Source organism: Botryllus schlosseri, chromosome 16, assembly GCF_051294905.1.
Source record: "Botryllus schlosseri isolate E-star chromosome 16, Bs_hap1, whole genome shotgun sequence".
NCBI lineage: Eukaryota > Metazoa > Chordata > Ascidiacea > Stolidobranchia > Styelidae > Botryllus > Botryllus schlosseri.
Genome location: NC_137251.1, coordinates 3,010,978 through 3,034,637, shown reverse-complemented (window position 1 = coordinate 3,034,637; position 23,660 = coordinate 3,010,978). Strand labels below are relative to the sequence as shown.

Genomic DNA, 23,660 nt, shown 5'->3' with positions numbered 1-23,660 from the left:
TTTTTTGAAGAGTATTCACACTATTATGGCATAATTTTACAACTTACAAAAACAAACATTTTGAGAAGGCCTTCGATTTAAATGCAAACTCGGGATGGTGTGAACGTGAGGAACACCAATTTTTACGTCATTATCACATCTTTGATTGAAGTTCTTTGCATTTCAACTTCGGACTCCTCTATGCAGGGAGCTGGCAGCATAAAAAAATCAACACTAAACAAGCATGCATCTTGTCGCTCACAAAAATTTTACACGCGTTTTACAAACGTTTCCTCGAAATATTCAGTTTTCCGTTTGTAAATATTTAGTGACTCTGCTGCGAGCTTGACCCGCAATTACACAACATCAAGAATGAAGTACACCATATATATAGGTAGTCAACGAATGATGCTTGTCATTGTCAAACCAATCAATGTAATTGATATAAAGAATACATCGTTGTCTAATGTAAAAAATCTAGCAGCCTTCTTGATTTGATATTGTATCAAAATAAAACAAATCCGTGCGATTGAGGAGTTGGCTGCTGTACAACTTTTTTATGGGGTAATATCGGTAGCAAGTATAGAAACCAGTTCTACGCTCTGTTCAATATCAATGTAGCAATAGTCACACGCCGAATATATTGTCCGGTATGGCCTAGACCAAGGCGTAAGCTTACTGAAATAAACTGAAAATTCGTATCACAACTACAGAATACTATCTATGTCGTCATTTGATAGCTCTTCATACATCCAAGCACTTAATGAACAAGTTTGATGCGGATCATACGGTGAGCAATTTTGGTTATATTGCAATTTATACTTGACTATGAGCCGTTACTTCGAAGTCGGTAAAATTGTGTCGAAATATAGGCTACTCTTCACAGAGACGATCTATAAAGGTCTATGACGTGTAGAACTCAAGATATATCATTGCTGGACGGGTATTCATCCATGCGTTTGACGCTATTCTGCAAGAATTCTTTCCCCGTTTTCAGAAGCGGCTTCGGGCGGCTTTTGACATAACTAATATCCCCTATTTTAGCATTCATATACAGAAATTGACTATAACTATTCATTTCAAACGCAAAAGCAGGCATGACGTTTGGACTATGGCGATGATCGATCACTACTTTACGGGGATGTCGACAAAATAATTGCCTTTTACATCAGATTGACGGCCAATATAGGTTTTGAAGCTTCCGCAGTGGGAATAAAGTAACGAAATAATAGTTTCCTTGATTAAATATTACTCTTGGTGCGAAGGCGTATATTTACCTGGAGGGATTATGTGTATGCTCAGCCCATGACTTCTAAGTTTGTCATCTACAATGGATAGGATTCGTCACCATTCGTGCATTCCGCTGAACAGCTGGAATGGTATGGTAGACGTGCGCACCCACTAGTCATAGTACAAAACAAGTCACGTTGCAATATGTCTATTTACGAGAGACGGTTTTGTTTTCGGTTTTCGACACTCTGTAATTAAGTCATGCCGCGGCGTTGCATAACAGCAATATAAAATTCATGAGGTCTCTCCCAGCTCAGCTTTCATACAAGCTGCGAAGCCAATGTATTAATCCGGAAGGCGTGAGCATCAAGTATAGTATCAGTTCTGTCGATAACATAATGCAAGAAGTGGAATCCAAGCCCCATCAAGCAATCAGTATCTCATCCAAAGATAGTGTTGGTTCGTCCGATGCTACCAGCTCCAGATCAAGCGCCTCTACATCGAGATCAAGCACTCCCAGCAATAGCGTTAGTACAGAAGCTGATATTTGCGCAATCCGCATGTGCATATACATGTAGAATATTCACCATTCACTGTTCAGATGTTAATTTTGTAGATAAAGGATCAGAGAAGGGAAAATACCGGATGGCGCAATGTGATAGGAGAAATCATGCCCGTGGTATGTTTGATATCGATAAGGTTGTATTTAAAACAAGATTTGTTTTAAAATACACCTGTTTAAACGTGGAATAATCAATGTTTTAAACAAAAGCCTGTAAAAGAATCAAAGTTTCTTAAAGCCTGGTATTTACATGTGAGATGACCACCTTATATATCGGTAGTCGACCACACAAATTATATATCATGGCCGGGGCGCTCAACATCTCCAGCCAGATACACATAAATAACCTATTTGACGGATCGGATCAATTGGGCATCGTCACGGTCATGACTTCCTTTTGACATAGTGAGGGCATATGACCTCACAATGACCGAGTCTTCAACTGTCACAACCATACACAGCTCAGTATGTCGTGGACGCCCCTTGATTTTGTCACCTGAACCCAAGTACAAAAGTAACTGTTCCGTTAATGCAACCAGTGATTTTGAAGTGTTATATTTCTTGCACCCTATAGTAATAGTGGATTGAAATATTGCAATTATATATGCTATTTTCATCTTTCATGGGTAATGGCAATAAATACGTAAAAACATGATTCAAATAGGAGTAATGTTTTAAACATATGTGTTTAAAATCCACTTTCATTCTAAACGCAACCCTAGATATCGCATCTAAAATATATGTGCAAGAGCACTCGCTTCATCTTTTGACAGAATCGGAATGCTAATTTATAATTAAACTCATATCAGTACGGTTACGTACGGAGTTCAATAAATCTATTGATATGATTGAGCAAGTGTCTCTAGATAGGTAAATACCAATCTTTTTGTTTGTACTATAGGTAACTCGGTAGAATAACAGTTAGACGGCGAGTGGCTATATTGTGAAGTTATAGCCTTCGGTCGATCCTCATCCAGCACACCTGCTGGAGCCCTTTGAGCTGTATGCCTAAATACACTAATCATGGTGTAATAGGCGTTTTATCAATGCATAGCAACATGTATGATCATTCTTCACACAGGTAAAGAATGAATCAATTGCACTGACTCTGCGAGACATTGAGATGGAACAGTACAATGAAACGTTAAGAGAAGAATGCTTGGTATTTTATACGTAGTACAATTTATTAAATTTTTATTATAATTTTTATATGGGTTTTGTTAGTAGTGTGATATGATGCGTTCGTCAACCCATGTCTAGGGCGGACCCAATGATTCGAGAACTCGAATGAAAATATATGCTCCTTGCATCAACTAAAATACAGTTTTGATATAATTTTCCACGGTTTGGAAGCTATAATCTTAGCAAAAAGAGTTTGTATTCACACCCAAATGGTGCTACACGAAAACAGAACCTGACTCAGAATTATATTGCTGTTATAAATCCTACGTGCAAGCATAATTTGGATTATATTTATATCACGGATGGTGTGAATACACACTTATTTCGCAACAGTGCGTATATAAAGCCATGAGTGGTCGTATTGCCTCATACGAAACATAGAAACGCGGTGACCGATGTCGGCACGCTACCTATGATCATTCGTACAATATGCAATCATTACAACGGCTTTTCCCGTTGCAGCCCATAGGCCGCAATTAGCATTGCATAGTAACCGTCTTTGAAAGCTTTGAAGCGTCCGAATCCAACCGAGTAATTAGGCCTAATTATGTCTGCAAAAGCGAGCTGCTGGATTTCTGGATTTCTAAATGTCCAGAAACACTTCAGATGTGACGAATAGGGATGGTGTGAACCTCTGAAAGGTTCTGGTTCGTGTGAACGCGAACCTTTTCGAAAGGTTCTGTGTGAACGCGAACGTGAACCTCATGACGTCACGTGACGTCATATTGCTAATTTCAACCCTTCATTTCAATTATACACATATGTATTGTACAATATATGTACTGTACAGTGTATACGATACCTAGCGACGACTCGGGCCACATAATGGCACAGTGCTGAAGTATGCTACATATTGACGTTTTAAACGTCGCCAAATGTATCAAATGAGGCAATCAAATGATATATTAATTCCATAAAATCAAGATCTTCCGTCGCTTTGCCAACAATTTCGACGAGGACTTGTCAGGGAATATAAGCTTACGCCTTAACGGTCTCGGCCAGACCGAACAATGTATTCGGCGCCTGAGTATTGCTACATGGATATTGAGCAGAGTGTAAAACGGGTTTCTATACTTGGTACCGATATTACCACACTATCAATAGTGGCGAGATAGCGCAGTGGTATAATCCGCAGATGCAACACCGATGGGTGCGGGCTCGAGTCCGACCGAGGTCGACTTCCGAATTCCGATACCTAAGTGTTGGAGGTTTACCTAGGCTCCTCCTCGCCACCTCATCCGCGTCAGCGGAGTCTTACAAAAGCCTAGAGGTGGGCCGTGCTATAAATCGACAGATACGGAAAATAAGAAGAATATCGGCATGGTGTAAATGTCCATAGAAGTCGACAAACACCATGAATACCCCAAAACAAACAAACAAAACCACACTATCAATTTATACAACAGGCAACACCCCAATCGCACGGATTTGGGATTTGGTGTTTATGATACAGTTTACATATGAAATCACGATTGACCCCGTACGCCTGCTAGATTTTTACATCAGAAAACGATATCAATCTCATTGATTGGTTTAATAAGCATCATTCGCTGACTAAATGCAGTGTATTTCGCTCTTGATGTTATGTGATTGCGGGTTAAACTCACAGCAAAGAGTCACTAAATATTCACAGACGGAAAGCTGGATATTTCGAGCAAAGTAGTAGTATAGATCGGTCGCACGCGGCTATGGGGTTCTTATGGGCCCGCTGGTGAGGTGCCGCGAAACTCGTGTTGGTGATGGCACCCTTTTGACCCCCCCTTCCGCTGGTGAGGTGCCATGTGTTCTTATGGGATCTCTGGTGATGGTACCCTTTCGGGTATAGGCTTCGTCGGTGATGTGCCGCGAAAACTCGTGTTGGTGATGGTACCCTTTCAGACCACCTATCGCTCATGATGTGATAGTTTCTTACGAGATCTCTGGTGATGTGCTATTGGTTCTTATGGGATCTCTGGTGATGTGTCATTGTTTCTTATGGGATCTCTGGTGAAGTGGTGTTGAATATCAAGTATAGTAAACAGTGACGCCATTACCTAACGTGTATATTCAAAATTATTAAATATGACCGATTCGAGTTAATCCCAACGTTTACGGTGAGTGCGACTTCAATATATCGTTATTCTTATGGGTGCGGCGGTGATTCGCCTGTCGTGCATATAGGATCTCTGATGACGCCACCCTTTCAGGTATACGTTGTGTTGACATGTCGTACTTTCAACAAAAAAGGCGTGAAAATAGTTTGCTAAATCTAGGAATTGCTCACATGGTAATGTTTGAGTAATTAGATTACCCCAGAGCCGGCGTAGACGGTGATTCGAATACCAACAATAGCCGCGTTCACATATTAACACTCCAAATAGGTGTGAAATAGTTTGCAAACCCTGCGATCGCTGACAAGATAATGTCTCGGACATAGCCATCTTTCGCGGCTTCGTGTTACAGGCATACCGATCGCTCACGTGGTGAAAATTTAGTAAGCAGTTTGTCACAGAACTCGATTTCACTCTTAAGATTTAATAAGTAACGAATGACAGAACCACCAGTGTCGGTAACTTGAATAGCGACAAATTGTCATTTATTTCTACTCTAACCCTAATCCTTTGTGAAGTGTACGCTTATTCAAAAAGGTGTGAAATAATTTTAAAATCCTAGGACCGCTCACAGGGTAATGCTTCAGACATAGCGATCGCTCATGATTTGGTGTTACAGACATACCGATCGCTCACAAGGTAATATTTCCGCAATAAGTTTGTCACAGAGACGGTGATTCGTAAACCAACAATTTGACACTTTCTGGTGGTCGCTATATGTTTTGACACTTTGGAACGTGGTTGACTTTAGTTGTATGATAAGAATAATGCGAATATTCAAGCAATGTGTCAATTTGTCAACTTGAAATGAAATTTACTACACAGCTCAAGTTGATTCGTATCTGAATGTGTTAATTCGGTACAATTCTAATTATTTCGAGAAATCCATTTACCGCGATCTGTTGATTCGAACGTAACCTGAATATTACTGACTCCAACTTCAATCGCGTCGAATTATTCACACATTCCACGTCGCTGTTTCACACCTATAGAATCAATACCAACTAACTAAACAAGAATCAAGAAATCGCAAGTATGCACATACAATAATTGTCTTTATCAACTTGAAATCAAACTCTTAACAAAAACACGCATCTTATCACTTGTCAACTCTATCATGAAAATCCTTGAATCCGTATTATTAATAGTGTTATAGTACGGTGTCGGAATCCGCTCGCGTGATGTTCTATAGGTAAATTGAGATAATCCGAAACGAAATATTTTGACTTTGGTGTAGTGTGAATTGAAATAGGATTGACAAACATGACTATCAACTTTCCCACAGTCCCATATTGATATTATACGCACATTGATTTGAAACAAGTAATGGAACATTGCAACTCTATTCGCGATCCGACTTTTCGTTTGTCAAAGAGACATCTTACCATACTCAAAAGAATTATTCATAATATCAACCTGTGGTAAAAATATAGTTTTCACTTACTTGATTATACCACTACAACTCGCAAACTTGAATTAATAATAATTATTCATATGACGATAATTTTTATTCAACTGTAAAGTCCGTTACTACACTGCAAGACAAAGTATTTACTAATCGTTACATATACGACTTGGCATAACCTATTACATTTTGAGTATACGAGATTTAAATGTCTGAACAATAACTGAGAATTAAATGATCACGAGTGAATCCGTATATTACAGCGTAAAAGATGTTGGAATGTCAGCAACTCTGTACGGCCATAGTTACTACCACTAATTTACCCGCCCAACTCCTCATGATCATTCCTGAAATCTACACAAACATGACCACTGACTAGAGTTAACCACAAAACGGCATCAAGTTTTAAATCCACTTGTAACTGTCGTATTATTTGAATGCGGGTTATGTTTTATTGTAATTGAGTTAACGGAAATAGTATTAAGGCTCGACATTTTAACATTTTACCATACTCAGTCAACAAGGAAAAACCTTGTCAAGTAAATCGTTTGTAACTCACCCGATCAACTCAAACAGTATCAGTATGAAACCAGTCAAGCATACACGAGTCCATACAATCGCTACAATCTAAAATCCATAGCAAGTTCGGTTTTAGGCATATACCGTCAACTCGTCTTTTTTGTTCAACTGTAAAAGTCGTTACTATTCTGCGAGACAAAGAAATTACTATGCGGTATATTTTGTAAGATAAAAGTAATTACTTCTCGGTGCCGGCGACTTGATATTAACATAATATGTTTGAGTATGCGAGATTTGAAAGTCTGCCCAACATGTTGAGAATTCATTTCTTACAATCGAACGCAGGTGTTATATTGCAAATTATCATGATGTAAACATAAGGATTGACACATTGATTTAACATATGTAATAGTTGATCATGACTTGACTATTAAATCATTTGCGTTAATTAGACCCGGCGTTGTGGTAAAGGTTATGACAACTACAAACTTTTCAGTACCATTGTTATTAACATATTGAGTTGTAAACTATGTGTGTCTAAAATGTTCTCGATTGGAAAATTATTCAGCCTTGGTACAAACCACGCAGTGTATTGTGGATATCAGGAAATATTTTACAAATGTAATTGTCTGCAGTGAACAAGACTAAAGATGAAACAACAATTTCCTTTGTTGAACAATAACCGGTGCAATACTTTATTGTCGGTGAGAATTGAAACACTTTCGCCGATTACCTGGTGTCAAGATATCACACTAGGTGAATTGACATACCACCATTTGATTAATGCTTAATCCGTTCACATCATTTCACACACACTTTGATCATTACAAAAAAGCAAATTGGAATATGTTTGCTAGGCACCACCTATTCAACTATACTTGAGTAATACAGAAACCTCTCAGCATTAATAAAATCGAAATGTGCGCTACACCGAAATCTACAAAATGTGTTTGTATTGCTGTTCGTAGTAGCGATATCGATTTGAACCTCCATCATCTAACCAAACTACTGAGAGTCGTTGTCAATTTACATGACGTTCACTGATTACATACTTGAACTATTTGTGCAACGCACACGATCAGAGAAATTGGACATTTTTCCATTGCCATTCGTCAAAGTAAATGTCGTCACAATAATCAGTCACTAAAAGACAATATACTTGTATGTGATTGAATCGCCGACAATTAACTCGGTAAATCAAACCCCTGAGAAATTTCACTCAGTCATTGGATAGGAAACAACGTCGCTTAATCGGTGTGAGTCGTTTCTTCTAAATACTAATCATATCTGTCCAGCCAAGAACAATTTTCACTCACTTGGGTAACGAAACCAGTGTCCAATATCAATACAAGATATTTTCGTCACACAAAAATAATCAACTTCACTCGATATTCCCGTACTACGAAACTGTACAAAGGTTACATGTTTTTGTATGACATGGAATTAATACCGATCGAAGTAACCGTATTGGAAATAACTTTTAAACAAACACACTCTACGTGGTTAACATTCTCATCGATTCTATTGTGATTAATGTATACTTCATGTGATCTGGATTCATTTCGATATGGCTAAACATTCAACCTCGACGGATACGAATTGTCACACACTCAAGTAATATCATACCAAATAGTTATTTACAAGACACAGAAAATTTGTTTTGGTCGTTTCGACTTTTTTACTGGAGATACTCATCGCTTCGCTTAATACAATCTAGATTTAAACTCCATCGAACCTTTGGTGTCTATCGTTTTGCTGGATACAAATTATGTTAGTCTAAGAGTACACAATTTTCACTATCTTGGGTTATGAACTCAGTGTGTTAACGATCATTCAATATTTTGTAGTATCAACTAGCTACTTCGTAGGATACGAATGATCATCCTCACAACTCTTACAAAAGTACGAAGGATATTTACATCACACAAAGTAATCGACTTTACTCGATATCCTCACACTACGAAACTGAATGGTTGGTTTGACTCTACAAACTGTTCTGATGTCGCAAGAACTTTTTCATACGAATGGTTACGTATCTAAATATTCAAATAATCCAACACACGACTATAGCACTTACAGAAATATCATAGTTCCTGTAACAAAGTTGTATAAGTATAATGTTTATCGTAAGTCCTACATAGCCATGATATCCGTCCGAGTTTGACTTTTAGAAAACATTATACCAACATCGCGACATCTTTCAAAATTAAAACCACGGTGACTGCTTCAGAGACCTACCAATGATATTGCAGTAATACAGTTACTTCCACAAAAGAGTATGTATTCGACTTACTTACCACAAATCTAACGCACAAAACAATTTACTTTACTAACGAGAAGCACCGAGCCTCACATCCAAACAACTAGAAAGTGGAACTATATTAAAAAACGTCGCTAACCTTTGTGCACCAGCTGTAAATCACACAAGCAACATGCTTCAAGATTCTGGTTATTGAAAAACGTTAAAGTGTTTCTCCTGCACCAAGTCGTTATGTTGACGAAAGCGTATATTGTAATACCATGATCGATTTGCATTCGTTGGTCACAAACTGTCACTACTCTAAATAATTATTTTCCACTCAAACACAAAAGCATACTTGTCGCCAATCGTTTTCATCAAGCACGAGTTCAAGAATCCTGCTACGACATGAATTGTTATTTTGATGTTGTGTAAATAGGTAATAATTTATTTTAGTAACACTACATCAACATCATCGAGTTGTGCGAATAGATTTACATGTGGTTTTAATCGAAGCACACAGCGTGTTCTAATGTAGAGTCATCTCTATTGTACAACAACTCGGTAATCGAAATGTGTTAACATTTAAACAGCGATCCTGTTTCGTCACGCGAAAAATATCTTTACTGTCGCAACACTCTGATACTCTGCACAAGATGTGTAAATCCTTTTCACACTCATAATAATACACTAACGGGATACCGACGTCAAGCAACAACGTTTACCAACATCACTGACGCTGAACATACGATACCTACCCAAGTAAAAATATCATTTTCACCAGGAGGTCAGCCGTTACCTGTGTACAATTACCATTTGCCCTTGGGGGCCTAGCGTTACCCGAGTAACAAAACCATTTTCACTTGGAAATATATGTTTTCCCTCAACAACAAACGTTTTTCACTTGGAAATATATTTTTTCCCTGGGTAACAAACCTTTTTCACTTGGAAATATATTTTTGCCCTGGATAACAAACCTTTTTCACTTGGAAATATATTTTTTCTCTGGGTAACAAACCTTTTTCACCTGGGAATATATTTTTTCCCCGATCAACAAACCTTTTTTCACTTGGAAATATATTTTTTCCCCGAGCAACAAACCATTTTCACTGAGCAACAAACCCTTTTCTCCCCAGGCAACAAACCCTTTTCGTTTGGAAAACTATCATTTACCTGAGTACCAATACCATTTTCGTTTTGAAAACTGACAACTACACCGGTCAATTTGATATTTTTTGTATATTGTTACAGCAGACAGTGACAAAATATACACCAACAACGACTCCGATACATTTGCGTAATCAAATATTCACTTGCTCTGATGCATCCCATCAAAATCATTGGTTACTCACATACAATAACAATGTGCTGTTGTACATCGACATGTATGTTTTCGGAATTGGCGAATAAAGGGGTTTCTGATATGTCCGCGATGTCCGGGTTCGTGCTTTAGATTTTCCAGAGTCAAAATGTCTGAATAAAACACCTCCTTGACGATGGTTGGTATGTGGATAACGGTGTTCGGAAAACGGTTGGATTTATGTCACCCATCGCGATAACAACTCCAGGTCGAGTTTTCCTCCCGCATGTTTACTATATTGTGTCTTTATTGGTCAATGTATGTCTCGACATTCAGTTTGAAATCGGAAACCCTGATAAAGTACGTAACCGGATCCGGATATCAACTGTGAATCGATAAACCAATGGACAATATTCAAAGTAAACATGTTACACCCTGTGTTTCCACGAAAAAATACCATCCAGACATACGTCGCGCTTGTTTGCCCACACCAGTATACGCGCAAATGGAGGTGTGTGACATTGCATGCAATGTGTTGGTATACAAACATCGATCCACAGACATTATCATGGCCGGTAGTTTTGATGTAGATCGAATGTCACCTGATAACAATACCAATAAGCCACATTGCAATGACTCTGAGTCAATCTGAAGCATGACATACGGACACACAAACATAGAAACCGTAACATGGGTATTCGCACGACGGTGGAAGTGAACTATACAGCATATACCAGTAGAGTGTTCACAGTCAAATATGCGAACCGTGCACAATCATAAACCCAGGTTTTTGCTGGATATGTACGAAACCAATAAATCGATACATTTCTTTTCTCTGGACATCAATATTACAATCGCCATTCAAATGCATCGCTCGAATGTGAGGTTCGTCGGGTGTAAAATCCATGTCAAATAACACCAAAGTGTGCCTTCCGTGTTTTATTATTTCCACCGACGCTTCTTGCCTGTGTCGTAACACTATGGTGCAGGGACTCGAAAAACGATGGATTGCGAAACGGATTGACATGTTCTTCGATATGACCAGCAGAATTGATGTCAATACCCTTGTGATGATGTCGTTTCGAAATGTTACCGATATGACGAGTGCAACTTCGATCTCTTGTGGCGATGACCGTTTCGAAATGTCACCGGACGAACTGAATCCTTACGATGATGTGTTTTATGATTGCGTGTGAAATCGCGAGGTAGTGTTCTATTGCGGTGTACGATTGCAGATTCCACAGAAACACACCTTATTGGATCACAGTATCAGTCCGAGATTTGCATAATCACTGTTCACGATATTTGTCTGGAGTCGTTATGTGGGAGTAGCGACATGCATGCATCGTGACTGAAAGACTGATCGCAATCATTTCGAGCACCACTTCGATAGTTCACCTAGATCAAACGCTGCAGCAGAAAACTTCGGTGTCGACAACACATTGACCGATGTATCCAATTGGTCTGAGTGATCTGTCCGGAGATAGGGCCATGACTATCTTGTAATGTTACAACACGATAACACCATCGAGTAAATCAGTGAACGGTGCCGAAATATCGATGTAATAGCGCGGACTCATTGCAATGTGGCTTGGTATTGTTATCAGGTGACATTCGATCTACATCAAAACTACCGGCCATGATAATGTCTGTGGATCGATGTTTGTATACCAACACATTGCATGCAATGTCACACACCTCCATTTGCGCGTATACTGGTGTGGGCAAACAAGCGCGACGTATGTCTGGATGGTATTTTTTCGTGGAAACACAGGGTGTAACATGTTTACTTTGAATATTGTCCATTGGTTTATCGATTCACAGTTGATATCCGGATCCGGTTACGTACTTTATCAGGGTTTCCGATTTCAAACTGAATGTCGAGACATACATTGACCAATAAAGACACAATATAGTAAACATGCGGGAGGAAAACTCGACCTGGAGTTGTTATCGCGATGGGTGACATAAATCCAACCGTTTTCCGAACACCGTTATCCACATACCAACCATCGTCAAGGAGGTGTTTTATTCAGACATTTTGACTCTGGAAAATCTAAAGCACGAACCCGGACATCGCGGACATATCAGAAACCCCTTTATTCGCCAATTCCGAAAACATACATGTCGATGTACAACAGCACATTGTTATTGTATGTGAGTAACCAATGATTTTGATGGGATGCATCAGAGCAAGTGAATATTTGATTACGCAAATGTATCGGAGTCGTTGTTGGTGTATATTTTGTCACTGTCTGCTGTAACAATATACAAAAAATATCAAATTGACCGGTGTAGTTGTCAGTTTTCAAAACGAAAATGGTATTGGTACTCAGGTAAATGATAGTTTTCCAAACGAAAAGGGTTTGTTGCCTGGGGAGAAAAGGGTTTGTTGCTCAGTGAAAATGGTTTGTTGCTCGGGGAAAAAATATATTTCCAAGTGAAAAAAGGTTTGTTGATCGGGGAAAAAATATATTCCCAGGTGAAAAAGGTTTGTTACCCAGAGAAAAAATATATTTCCAAGTGAAAAAGGTTTGTTATCCAGGGCAAAAATATATTTCCAAGTGAAAAAGGTTTGTTACCCAGGGAAAAAATATATTTCCAAGTGAAAAACGTTTGTTGTTGAGGGAAAACATATATTTCCAAGTGAAAATGGTTTTGTTACTCGGGTAACGCTAGGCCCCCAAGGGCAAATGGTAATTGTACACAGGTAACGGCTGACCTCCTGGTGAAAATGATATTTTTACTTGGGTAGGTATCGTATGTTCAGCGTCAGTGATGTTGGTAAACGTTGTTGCTTGACGTCGGTATCCCGTTAGTGTATTATTATGAGTGTGAAAAGGATTTACACATCTTGTGCAGAGTATCAGAGTGTTGCGACAGTAAAGATATTTTTCGCGTGACGAAACAGGATCGCTGTTTAAATGTTAACACATTTCGATTACCGAGTTGTTGTACAATAGAGATGACTCTACATTAGAACACGCTGTGTGCTTCGATTAAAACCACATGTAAATCTATTCGCACAACTCGATGATGTTGATGTAGTGTTACTAAAATAAATTATTACCTATTTACACAACATCAAAATAACAATTCATGTCGTAGCAGGATTCTTGAACTCGTGCTTGATGAAAACGATTGGCGACAAGTATGCTTTTGTGTTTGAGTGGAAAATAATTATTTAGAGTAGTGACAGTTTGTGACCAACGAATGCAAATCGATCATGGTATTACAATATACGCTTTCGTCAACATAACGACTTGGTGCAGGAGAAACACTTTAACGTTTTTCAATAACCAGAATCTTGAAGCATGTTGCTTGTGTGATTTACAGCTGGTGCACAAAGGTTAGCGACGTTTTTTAATATAGTTCCACTTTCTAGTTGTTTGGATGTGAGGCTCGGTGCTTCTCGTTAGTAAAGTAAATTGTTTTGTGCGTTAGATTTGTGGTAAGTAAGTCGAATACATACTCTTTTGTGGAAGTAACTGTATTACTGCAATATCATTGGTAGGTCTCTGAAGCAGTCACCGTGGTTTTAATTTTGAAAGATGTCGCGATGTTGGTATAATGTTTTCTAAAAGTCAAACTCGGACGGATATCATGGCTATGTAGGACTTACGATAAACATTATACTTATACAACTTTGTTACAGGAACTATGATATTTCTGTAAGTGCTATAGTCGTGTGTTGGATTATTTGAATATTTAGATACGTAACCATTCGTATGAAAAAGTTCTTGCGACATCAGAACAGTTTGTAGAGTCAAACCAACCATTCAGTTTCGTAGTGTGAGGATATCGAGTAAAGTCGATTACTTTGTGTGATGTAAATATCCTTCGTACTTTTGTAAGAGTTGTGAGGATGATCATTCGTATCCTACGAAGTAGCTAGTTGATACTACAAAATATTGAATGATCGTTAACACACTGAGTTCATAACCCAAGATAGTGAAAATTGTGTACTCTTAGACTAACATAATTTGTATCCAGCAAAACGATAGACACCAAAGGTTCGATGGAGTTTAAATCTAGATTGTATTAAGCGAAGCGATGAGTATCTCCAGTAAAAAAGTCGAAACGACCAAAACAAATTTTCTGTGTCTTGTAAATAACTATTTGGTATGATATTACTTGAGTGTGTGACAATTCGTATCCGTCGAGGTTGAATGTTTAGCCATATCGAAATGAATCCAGATCACATGAAGTATACATTAATCACAATAGAATCGATGAGAATGTTAACCACGTAGAGTGTGTTTGTTTAAAAGTTATTTCCAATACGGTTACTTCGATCGGTATTAATTCCATGTCATACAAAAACATGTAACCTTTGTACAGTTTCGTAGTACGGGAATATCGAGTGAAGTTGATTATTTTTGTGTGACGAAAATATCTTGTATTGATATTGGACACTGGTTTCGTTACCCAAGTGAGTGAAAATTGTTCTTGGCTGGACAGATATGATTAGTATTTAGAAGAAACGACTCACACCGATTAAGCGACGTTGTTTCCTATCCAATGACTGAGTGAAATTTCTCAGGGGTTTGATTTACCGAGTTAATTGTCGGCGATTCAATCACATACAAGTATATTGTCTTTTAGTGACTGATTATTGTGACGACATTTACTTTGACGAATGGCAATGGAAAAATGTCCAATTTCTCTGATCGTGTGCGTTGCACAAATAGTTCAAGTATGTAATCAGTGAACGTCATGTAAATTGACAACGACTCTCAGTAGTTTGGTTAGATGATGGAGGTTCAAATCGATATCGCTACTACGAACAGCAATACAAACACATTTTGTAGATTTCGGTGTAGCGCACATTTCGATTTTATTAATGCTGAGAGGTTTCTGTATTACTCAAGTATAGTTGAATAGGTGGTGCCTAGCAAACATATTCCAATTTGCTTTTTTGTAATGATCAAAGTGTGTGTGAAATGATGTGAACGGATTAAGCATTAATCAAATGGTGGTATGTCAATTCACCTAGTGTGATATCTTGACACCAGGTAATCGGCGAAAGTGTTTCAATTCTCACCGACAATAAAGTATTGCACCGGTTATTGTTCAACAAAGGAAATTGTTGTTTCATCTTTAGTCTTGTTCACTGCAGACAATTACATTTGTAAAATAACGCGAAACAATAACTTCATATTGTTAATTTATTCGCTAAAAGCTTTTCGACTAACTCTCATCAGTAGCGAACGTTAGTGATGGGGTGAATCAAATTCGAAATGTTAAGAACTATTTTGTCTGTATGACGTAATAATAACAAAAACAAACAACTAGTAGACGGGCTAGATACGGTAGTAACGGTACAAAACAAACGTTAACGAGTACATATTCGGTTACAAATAACCGAAAACACAACACATAACATTAATGAAATATTCCAAGAGTGTAGAGGCGTTCCTTCTGGCGACAGAGAATCGGCTTTCGTAGCTTTATGATCGTAGATTCCAGGACCTTTAAATGAAAAAGAGAACGGCCACGAGCGAGTATAGAAAATTGACTGTCATTGTAATGATCAGCACATTCTGGATGGGATAAGAGATGCTGTCCAATAGCCGAATTACAAGCAGTAACTTGATCATAATCACGCAGTGTGTCAACAGACTGCGATGAAGGAGTTGGAGAAACATTATTTATTCTAATTTGCCGTGGGACATGCTGGCGAATTCTTTGCTGCAAGCGCTGAGACGTGCGACCTACATACCGACTGTCACATCGGCACGTGTATTCATATATTATGTTGCTTTGATTTGTCGCAGGTAGGACATCCTTTTGCGTTGCAGGCATCAGAGATTTGTAAAATATTTCCTGATATCCACAATACACTGCGTGGTTTGTACCAAGGCTGAATAATTTTCCAATCGAGAACATTTTAGACACACATAGTTTACAACTCAATATGTTAATAACAATGGTACTGAAAAGTTTGTAGTTGTCATAACCTTTACCACAACGCCGGGTCTAATTAACGCAAATGATTTAATAGTCAAGTCATGATCAACTATTACATATGTTAAATCAATGTGTCAATCCTTATGTTTACATCATGATAATTTGCAATATAACACCTGCGTTCGATTGTAAGAAATGAATTCTCAACATGTTGGGCAGACTTTCAAATCTCGCATACTCAAACATATTATGTTAATATCAAGTCGCCGGCACCGAGAAGTAATTACTTTTATCTTACAAAATATACCGCATAGTAATTTCTTTGTCTCGCAGAATAGTAACGACTTTTACAGTTGAACAAAAAAGACGAGTTGACGGTATATGCCTAAAACCGAACTTGCTATGGATTTTAGATTGTAGCGATTGTATGGACTCGTGTATGCTTGACTGGTTTCATACTGATACTGTTTGAGTTGATCGGGTGAGTTACAAACGATTTACTTGACAAGGTTTTTCCTTGTTGACTGAGTATGGTAAAATGTTAAAATGTCGAGCCTTAATACTATTTCCGTTAACTCAATTACAATAAAACATAACCCGCATTCAAATAATACGACAGTTACAAGTGGATTTAAAACTTGATGCCGTTTTGTGGTTAACTCTAGTCAGTGGTCATGTTTGTGTAGATTTCAGGAATGATCATGAGGAGTTGGGCGGGTAAATTAGTGGTAGTAACTATGGCCGTACAGAGTTGCTGACATTCCAACATCTTTTACGCTGTAATATACGGATTCACTCGTGATCATTTAATTCTCAGTTATTGTTCAGACATTTAAATCTCGTATACTCAAAATGTAATAGGTTATGCCAAGTCGTATATGTAACGATTAGTAAATACTTTGTCTTGCAGTGTAGTAACGGACTTTACAGTTGAATAAAAATTATCGTCATATGAATAATTATTATTAATTCAAGTTTGCGAGTTGTAGTGGTATAATCAAGTAAGTGAAAACTATATTTTTACCACAGGTTGATATTATGAATAATTCTTTTGAGTATGGTAAGATGTCTCTTTGACAAACGAAAAGTCGGATCGCGAATAGAGTTGCAATGTTCCATTACTTGTTTCAAATCAATGTGCGTATAATATCAATATGGGACTGTGGGAAAGTTGATAGTCATGTTTGTCAATCCTATTTCAATTCACACTACACCAAAGTCAAAATATTTCGTTTCGGATTATCTCAATTTACCTATAGAACATCACGCGAGCGGATTCCGACACCGTACTATAACACTATTAATAATACGGATTCAAGGATTTTCATGATAGAGTTGACAAGTGATAAGATGCGTGTTTTTGTTAAGAGTTTGATTTCAAGTTGATAAAGACAATTATTGTATGTGCATACTTGCGATTTCTTGATTCTTGTTTAGTTAGTTGGTATTGATTCTATAGGTGTGAAACAGCGACGTGGAATGTGTGAATAATTCGACGCGATTGAAGTTGGAGTCAGTAATATTCAGGTTACGTTCGAATCAACAGATCGCGGTAAATGGATTTCTCGAAATAATTAGAATTGTACCGAATTAACACATTCAGATACGAATCAACTTGAGCTGTGTAGTAAATTTCATTTCAAGTTGACAAATTGACACATTGCTTGAATATTCGCATTATTCTTATCATACAACTAAAGTCAACCACGTTCCAAAGTGTCAAAACATATAGCGACCACCAGAAAGTGTCAAATTGTTGGTTTACGAATCACCGTCTCTGTGACAAACTTATTGCGGAAATATTACCTTGTGAGCGATCGGTATGTCTGTAACACCAAATCATGAGCGATCGCTATGTCTGAAGCATTACCCTGTGAGCGGTCCTAGGATTTTAAAATTATTTCACACCTTTTTGAATAAGCGTACACTTCACAAAGGATTAGGGTTAGAGTAGAAATAAATGACAATTTGTCGCTATTCAAGTTACCGACACTGGTGGTTCTGTCATTCGTTACTTATTAAATCTTAAGAGTGAAATCGAGTTCTGTGACAAACTGCTTACTAAATTTTCACCACGTGAGCGATCGGTATGCCTGTAACACGAAGCCGCGAAAGATGGCTATGTCCGAGACATTATCTTGTCAGCGATCGCAGGGTTTGCAAACTATTTCACACCTATTTGGAGTGTTAATATGTGAACGCGGCTATTGTTGGTATTCGAATCACCGTCTACGCCGGCTCTGGGGTAATCTAATTACTCAAACATTACCATGTGAGCAATTCCTAGATTTAGCAAACTATTTTCACGCCTTTTTTGTTGAAAGTACGACATGTCAACACAACGTATACCTGAAAGGGTGGCGTCATCAGAGATCCTATATGCACGACAGGCGAATCACCGCCGCACCCATAAGAATAACGATATATTGAAGTCGCACTCACCGTAAACGTTGGGATTAACTCGAATCGGTCATATTTAATAATTTTGAATATACACGTTAGGTAATGGCGTCACTGTTTACTATACTTGATATTCAACACCACTTCACCAGAGATCCCATAAGAAACAATGACACATCACCAGAGATCCCATAAGAACCAATAGCACATCACCAGAGATCTCGTAAGAAACTATCACATCATGAGCGATAGGTGGTCTGAAAGGGTACCATCACCAACACGAGTTTTCGCGGCACATCACCGACGAAGCCTATACCCGAAAGGGTACCATCACCAGAGATCCCATAAGAACACATGGCACCTCACCAGCGGAAGGGGGGGTCAAAAGGGTGCCATCACCAACACGAGTTTCGCGGCACCTCACCAGCGGGCCCATAAGAACCCCATAGCCGCGTGCGACCGATCTATACTACTACTGAGCAAACTTTGCAACAACGGAAGTAAAATTTCTCAGATTGTCAAGGAACACTCGTTTAGTCGATAGTCGATTGCTTATGCTGCCAGCGCCATGCATAGAGTGGCCCGCAGTTGAAATGCAATAAATTTAAATCAAAGATGCTATAATGAAGGGAAAATTGCAATATATGAAAAAGGTTCACAGTGCAGAACCTACCAAGGTTCTGTTGTGAACGCGAACCTCAAAATTTCCGAGGTTCACACACAGAACGCGAACGTGAACCTCGCGTTCACACCATCCCTAGTGACGAATTCCACGCGGCGGTCGCGTCAAAACATATTGCTGACGTCAAGCGGCAAAAATGGACATATTTCAATTTCGGCAAACCATGTCTTATTGTTGTGTTGGCAGGTTTCGTTGATGAAACAACTAGAAGACTTCAGACAGGATCTATCAGAATCTTTGACATTGAGGTTAAGGTATAAGCTATTTTACCAATGATGCATAGCAGGTTGCCAGCCGTGTCTCTGACTCACATCACGTCAACGCTCTGAAATTTATGAAAAAAAATATAAGTATCATTGATGTCACGTTGACTTTGAAATAAATTTGAAAGCTAGTCACGTTTCACCACGTTGTTGAGGGAATATTGGCAAATCAGGTTCTTTGTGAGCGTATAATCACTCCGCATGCTCGTGGGATAGGCTATGTCTGACTCTTGGAATTATTTTTGCTGGCAGTATATCCTGTATATATATTAATAATAATAATTCAAAGCATCAATTGAGCAGCTAAAATTATGACATGATTTCTGAATGCTGATTAATACTAATAGTGCGTGTGGTTTGTGACTTCATTCCATAAGATTTTCGTCTGTAACATTCTCATTAAGGGACCGGATGAGCGCCATCGAAAAACAACGGATCCTGTCAGCGCGTACAACGTTAGAAAAATGCAACAAGCAGATGCGATTTGACCTATTTTCTGCCAAACATCTCTCAGAAGATTGGAAAGCGATCAGAGCTACAATTGAAAAAGTGAGCCGTCCCATCCACGAACGAATATGCTTCAAAACTGTGCTACTTAGATAAGATAAGATAAGATAATCGTCCGATTACATTTTTTTTACCTGAACATGGAAATCCCTATGATAGACTTTATTGCATTCTAAGCATTCCATATGTAGCTTGGTTTATGTCCATGTTCAAGGTACACCAACAACATGCGTAACTACAATATATAGAGCGGCAGTCAGGGCTGGCCAATGGACAACCCGTCGATGGCGACGGTTTGTCATGATATTTCCGAAGCGTCGATTTATTTTTCGCCATTCGATCCGCGTAAGCGTCGTCTTACAAAAGATCCTAGAACCCAAATGAGCCGTTCTATAACTATAAGTACTCTAAGTTATATAAGTTTCGGAATCGTAGAATGTATTTCGGCCTCGTGTAGATTAGCTATTAATGACGAAAAAGCATGAATACAAAAAAGTACCTGTTGTCCAATGCCGATGATATAGAAATAAGCTTCACTAGACCTATACTTTGCAAATAACTGCTATGCATAAAATATATTTTAAAAAAGCAACCATTCAGGTCAAAATATGATCACGCGCACCGACCTGGTAGACTACATATTCCTTATAAATATATAAAATTCTCCGACCACGCGCCAGATATTATTAAATTTAATAATTCATTCGAATAGGTTCGAATGTTCATTCATTATTCAGAGAAAAACAGAATTATTTGATGAAAATGACAGCCACTGCACCGAAATATATTCCAAAAGCTTTCGGAAGGATCTGGAAAGTGGATTCCATCGTTCCGTGCAAACTTATCAGAAGGAACTGTCGAATATCAAGCATTCTGCCACGGCGAGTTCGAATACAAACAAGGAGGTATGATGTGTAAAGGGGCTCGTGTGCGTCATGCATCGTCCTGCCAACCCGAACAAGAAAACCGCTTTTGCGGGCATTCTATAGGCTACGAGGTAGAGTTTTGAGTCGTTGAAGTCCATGCTTTTGTGAACTGTTTTGTTTTTACAAATCCTGCTATACGTGTTTTCATTGCTACTTCTCGTCACGTTATTTACTGTATGTTTTCCAGTTGAATAGTATATCCATATTGAAATGAACCGGGATATTTCCGGCTGACATTCGTCAGGCGTCATCGTCAGTAACTAGTAGAGAATTGGAAAGAACATTGCATATCATCAATAGCATCACAAAACATGACGTTTTCCTAAGTGAAATTTCCGTCTGGGGCGGTGGTGCGGTATGTATTCTAATTTCTGACGCAAGAAAACTTGGAAACAGGTCAAACGTTGCATTCCTTCCTCGCAGTCTATTTGCTATCAGTGGGCGGAAAAAGTGTGGGTCGAGCCTAAAAGAGCGCCTTTTTGTGGCATTGTATGAGCCGATAGCTGTAAGCGAATTAAATTCATTGTCGAAATAAATTAACATGATTCCACCAAAGATCGAATATGATATGCATACCTTTGTTGTTCATGTTTTAATATTAGGTTTTGCACTGCATATTACTGACCGGAATCGGTTGCTAATAAATCGCTGCAACAGCTAAGTCTGCTTATTTCAGATCTGTTTGGACTTCGTTGAAAGCAACTTCGATAAGCACTCGGCAGAATTTGAATACAAAAGTGAACTAGACCGACGTAACTTGAAATTATTCGTTAACAGTTATCTGGAACAAGTTAGTATCAGTATATTCAAGTCTACAACGCACTTACTTTACCCTGCATTGGACATCATAGAATATATTTACAGCTTCAAATACTGAATCCGAATTTATTTTTACTCCACTCAAATTAGTCAAAGGTATGACGTTTTAAACCTGTCAGGATGTCGGTCTTTATTAAGCTGAAACCGCCACAACATCTACTGTTTGAATGCTCGCTGAAAAATATATACTAAGTTTACCAACCTCCCATTCTCTACAGTTCTACATCCTGCGAGTCCCGTGAGCCACGCCGATATCGCGTAAAACAGAATGACTTCTCCGAAAAGAAGAAGTAGCGTTATGAATTTCTACTCTAGCATAAGTAAAAGTAGCAGTTTTCTGGACATCTCGAGACTGCTTCAAGTCGAAGTAGGAAATGAAGTTTTCAAAAGTACTCAAATACGTAGTTTAAAAGAGCGGAACAGTTAATCGGATGTGACTACTTCGCACATTTCAATGCCTTGTAACAAAATTTTTAATGTCGTTATTGACAACCCCGAGCAGCAAGACGAAAATAGATCAAGCGTAACTGATGACACAATGAAAGCACGCTATGATCCGTCGACTATAATTTCTGAGTAGTGAAGTGGATCTCCAATCGTATTCAACTTGTTTGATATGTTGCCGAATAATGTTAACTCTAAATATTTAAAACATATTTATACATACAGCAATCTTCAAAGAGCGAATCTGACGTCCACGCCGCATTTGAAAGAGATACAAAGACTTTGCGAAGAGAAATAGAACAGCTGCGTAGGATGGTCGGGATTGAGAAATCCGGGAAAAGTTCGATATGTACGATACTGTGACAACTCATTGTGGCCTGAAGAGGAGAACACAGGTTCCATATCTTGATCAAATCTGTACACCAACAGGATATCGCTTTCAAATATCCGTACGATATAAAAGAGAAGAACGTGCTCCGGGTTTCATTTTTTGGCCAATTCTTCTTATTAGCCGACCCATCAACGCATGGATTCTATTATGATAATACGAGAATGACATATTGGAGAATACCTGACACACAGCAATATGATGATGGAAGATCTTGCGATACTTCTTTTCTGCAATAAAAGCTATTAGCCCGTGACTCCCGTGGCGATGTATTTTGTAGTCCAGAAAGAGGTTGAAAAAAGTTTAGAAATTTTAAACAAATGAAATATACCTGATCTACTCTCGGGGAGACTTAGATATATGCACTCTCAGCGAAAAGACTGTGTATTCTCACCCCGAAGGTGTTACATCAAAACAGAACCTACTTCAGAATTCAGTAACCCCGTTCTCGGGTGTCGATCGAACATCCTCAATGATATGTTTCAATTTAGAACCAGTCATCGTTATCAATCAGCGTCTGTCTTTCTCTGCATATATTCAATCGCTAGTTTGGTTTCTTCGCGAAAAAGACGGTTGTGATTGATTCGTGGTTAAAAGAATCGTTGTAAATCCCTCATGCCTATGTGTGCATGCCCTCCAACGTCCCTATGCTGCCAATACGTTACTTCAAACTACATTTGTACGTATCTTATACTTCGACATCGACAAGCATCCTTTGGAATAAAATGGTGTGTTCGATGCATACCGCGGTATTATTCTGGCGTAGGTTCTGTTATCGTGTAACCTACCACCTTTACGGTGTGGATACACACTTT

At 38.5% G+C, this 23,660-nt stretch overlaps 2 protein-coding genes across 4 annotated transcripts in view; both read left to right on the top strand.

The window, feature by feature from the left end:
* The window catches only part of LOC145458766 (uncharacterized), a 181,010-nt gene that overhangs the window by 7,317 nt on the left and 150,033 nt on the right, over window positions 1–23,660 (top strand). The gene's annotated exons all lie outside the window — the stretch shown is intronic.
* Window positions 1,277–23,101, top strand: LOC145458772 (uncharacterized). 3 transcript variants are annotated; one of them, XM_080337256.1, is made up of 8 exons: window positions 1,277–1,736; window positions 1,826–1,888; window positions 2,853–2,933; window positions 19,685–19,746; window positions 20,166–20,310; window positions 21,038–21,265; window positions 21,871–21,984; window positions 22,683–23,101. In XM_080337256.1, exons 1-8 carry the CDS (start codon window positions 1,506–1,508, stop codon window positions 22,818–22,820), a joined length of 1,062 nt encoding a protein of 353 aa, XP_080193382.1. In that variant the 5' UTR covers window positions 1,277–1,505; the 3' UTR covers window positions 22,821–23,101. The 3 variants fall into 3 exon arrangements, with proteins under 3 accessions (XP_080193382.1, XP_080193381.1, XP_080193383.1); XM_080337255.1 differs by having other exon boundaries at window positions 19,685–19,752; XM_080337257.1 differs by having other exon boundaries at window positions 1,294–1,736; window positions 19,685–19,752; window positions 21,006–21,173.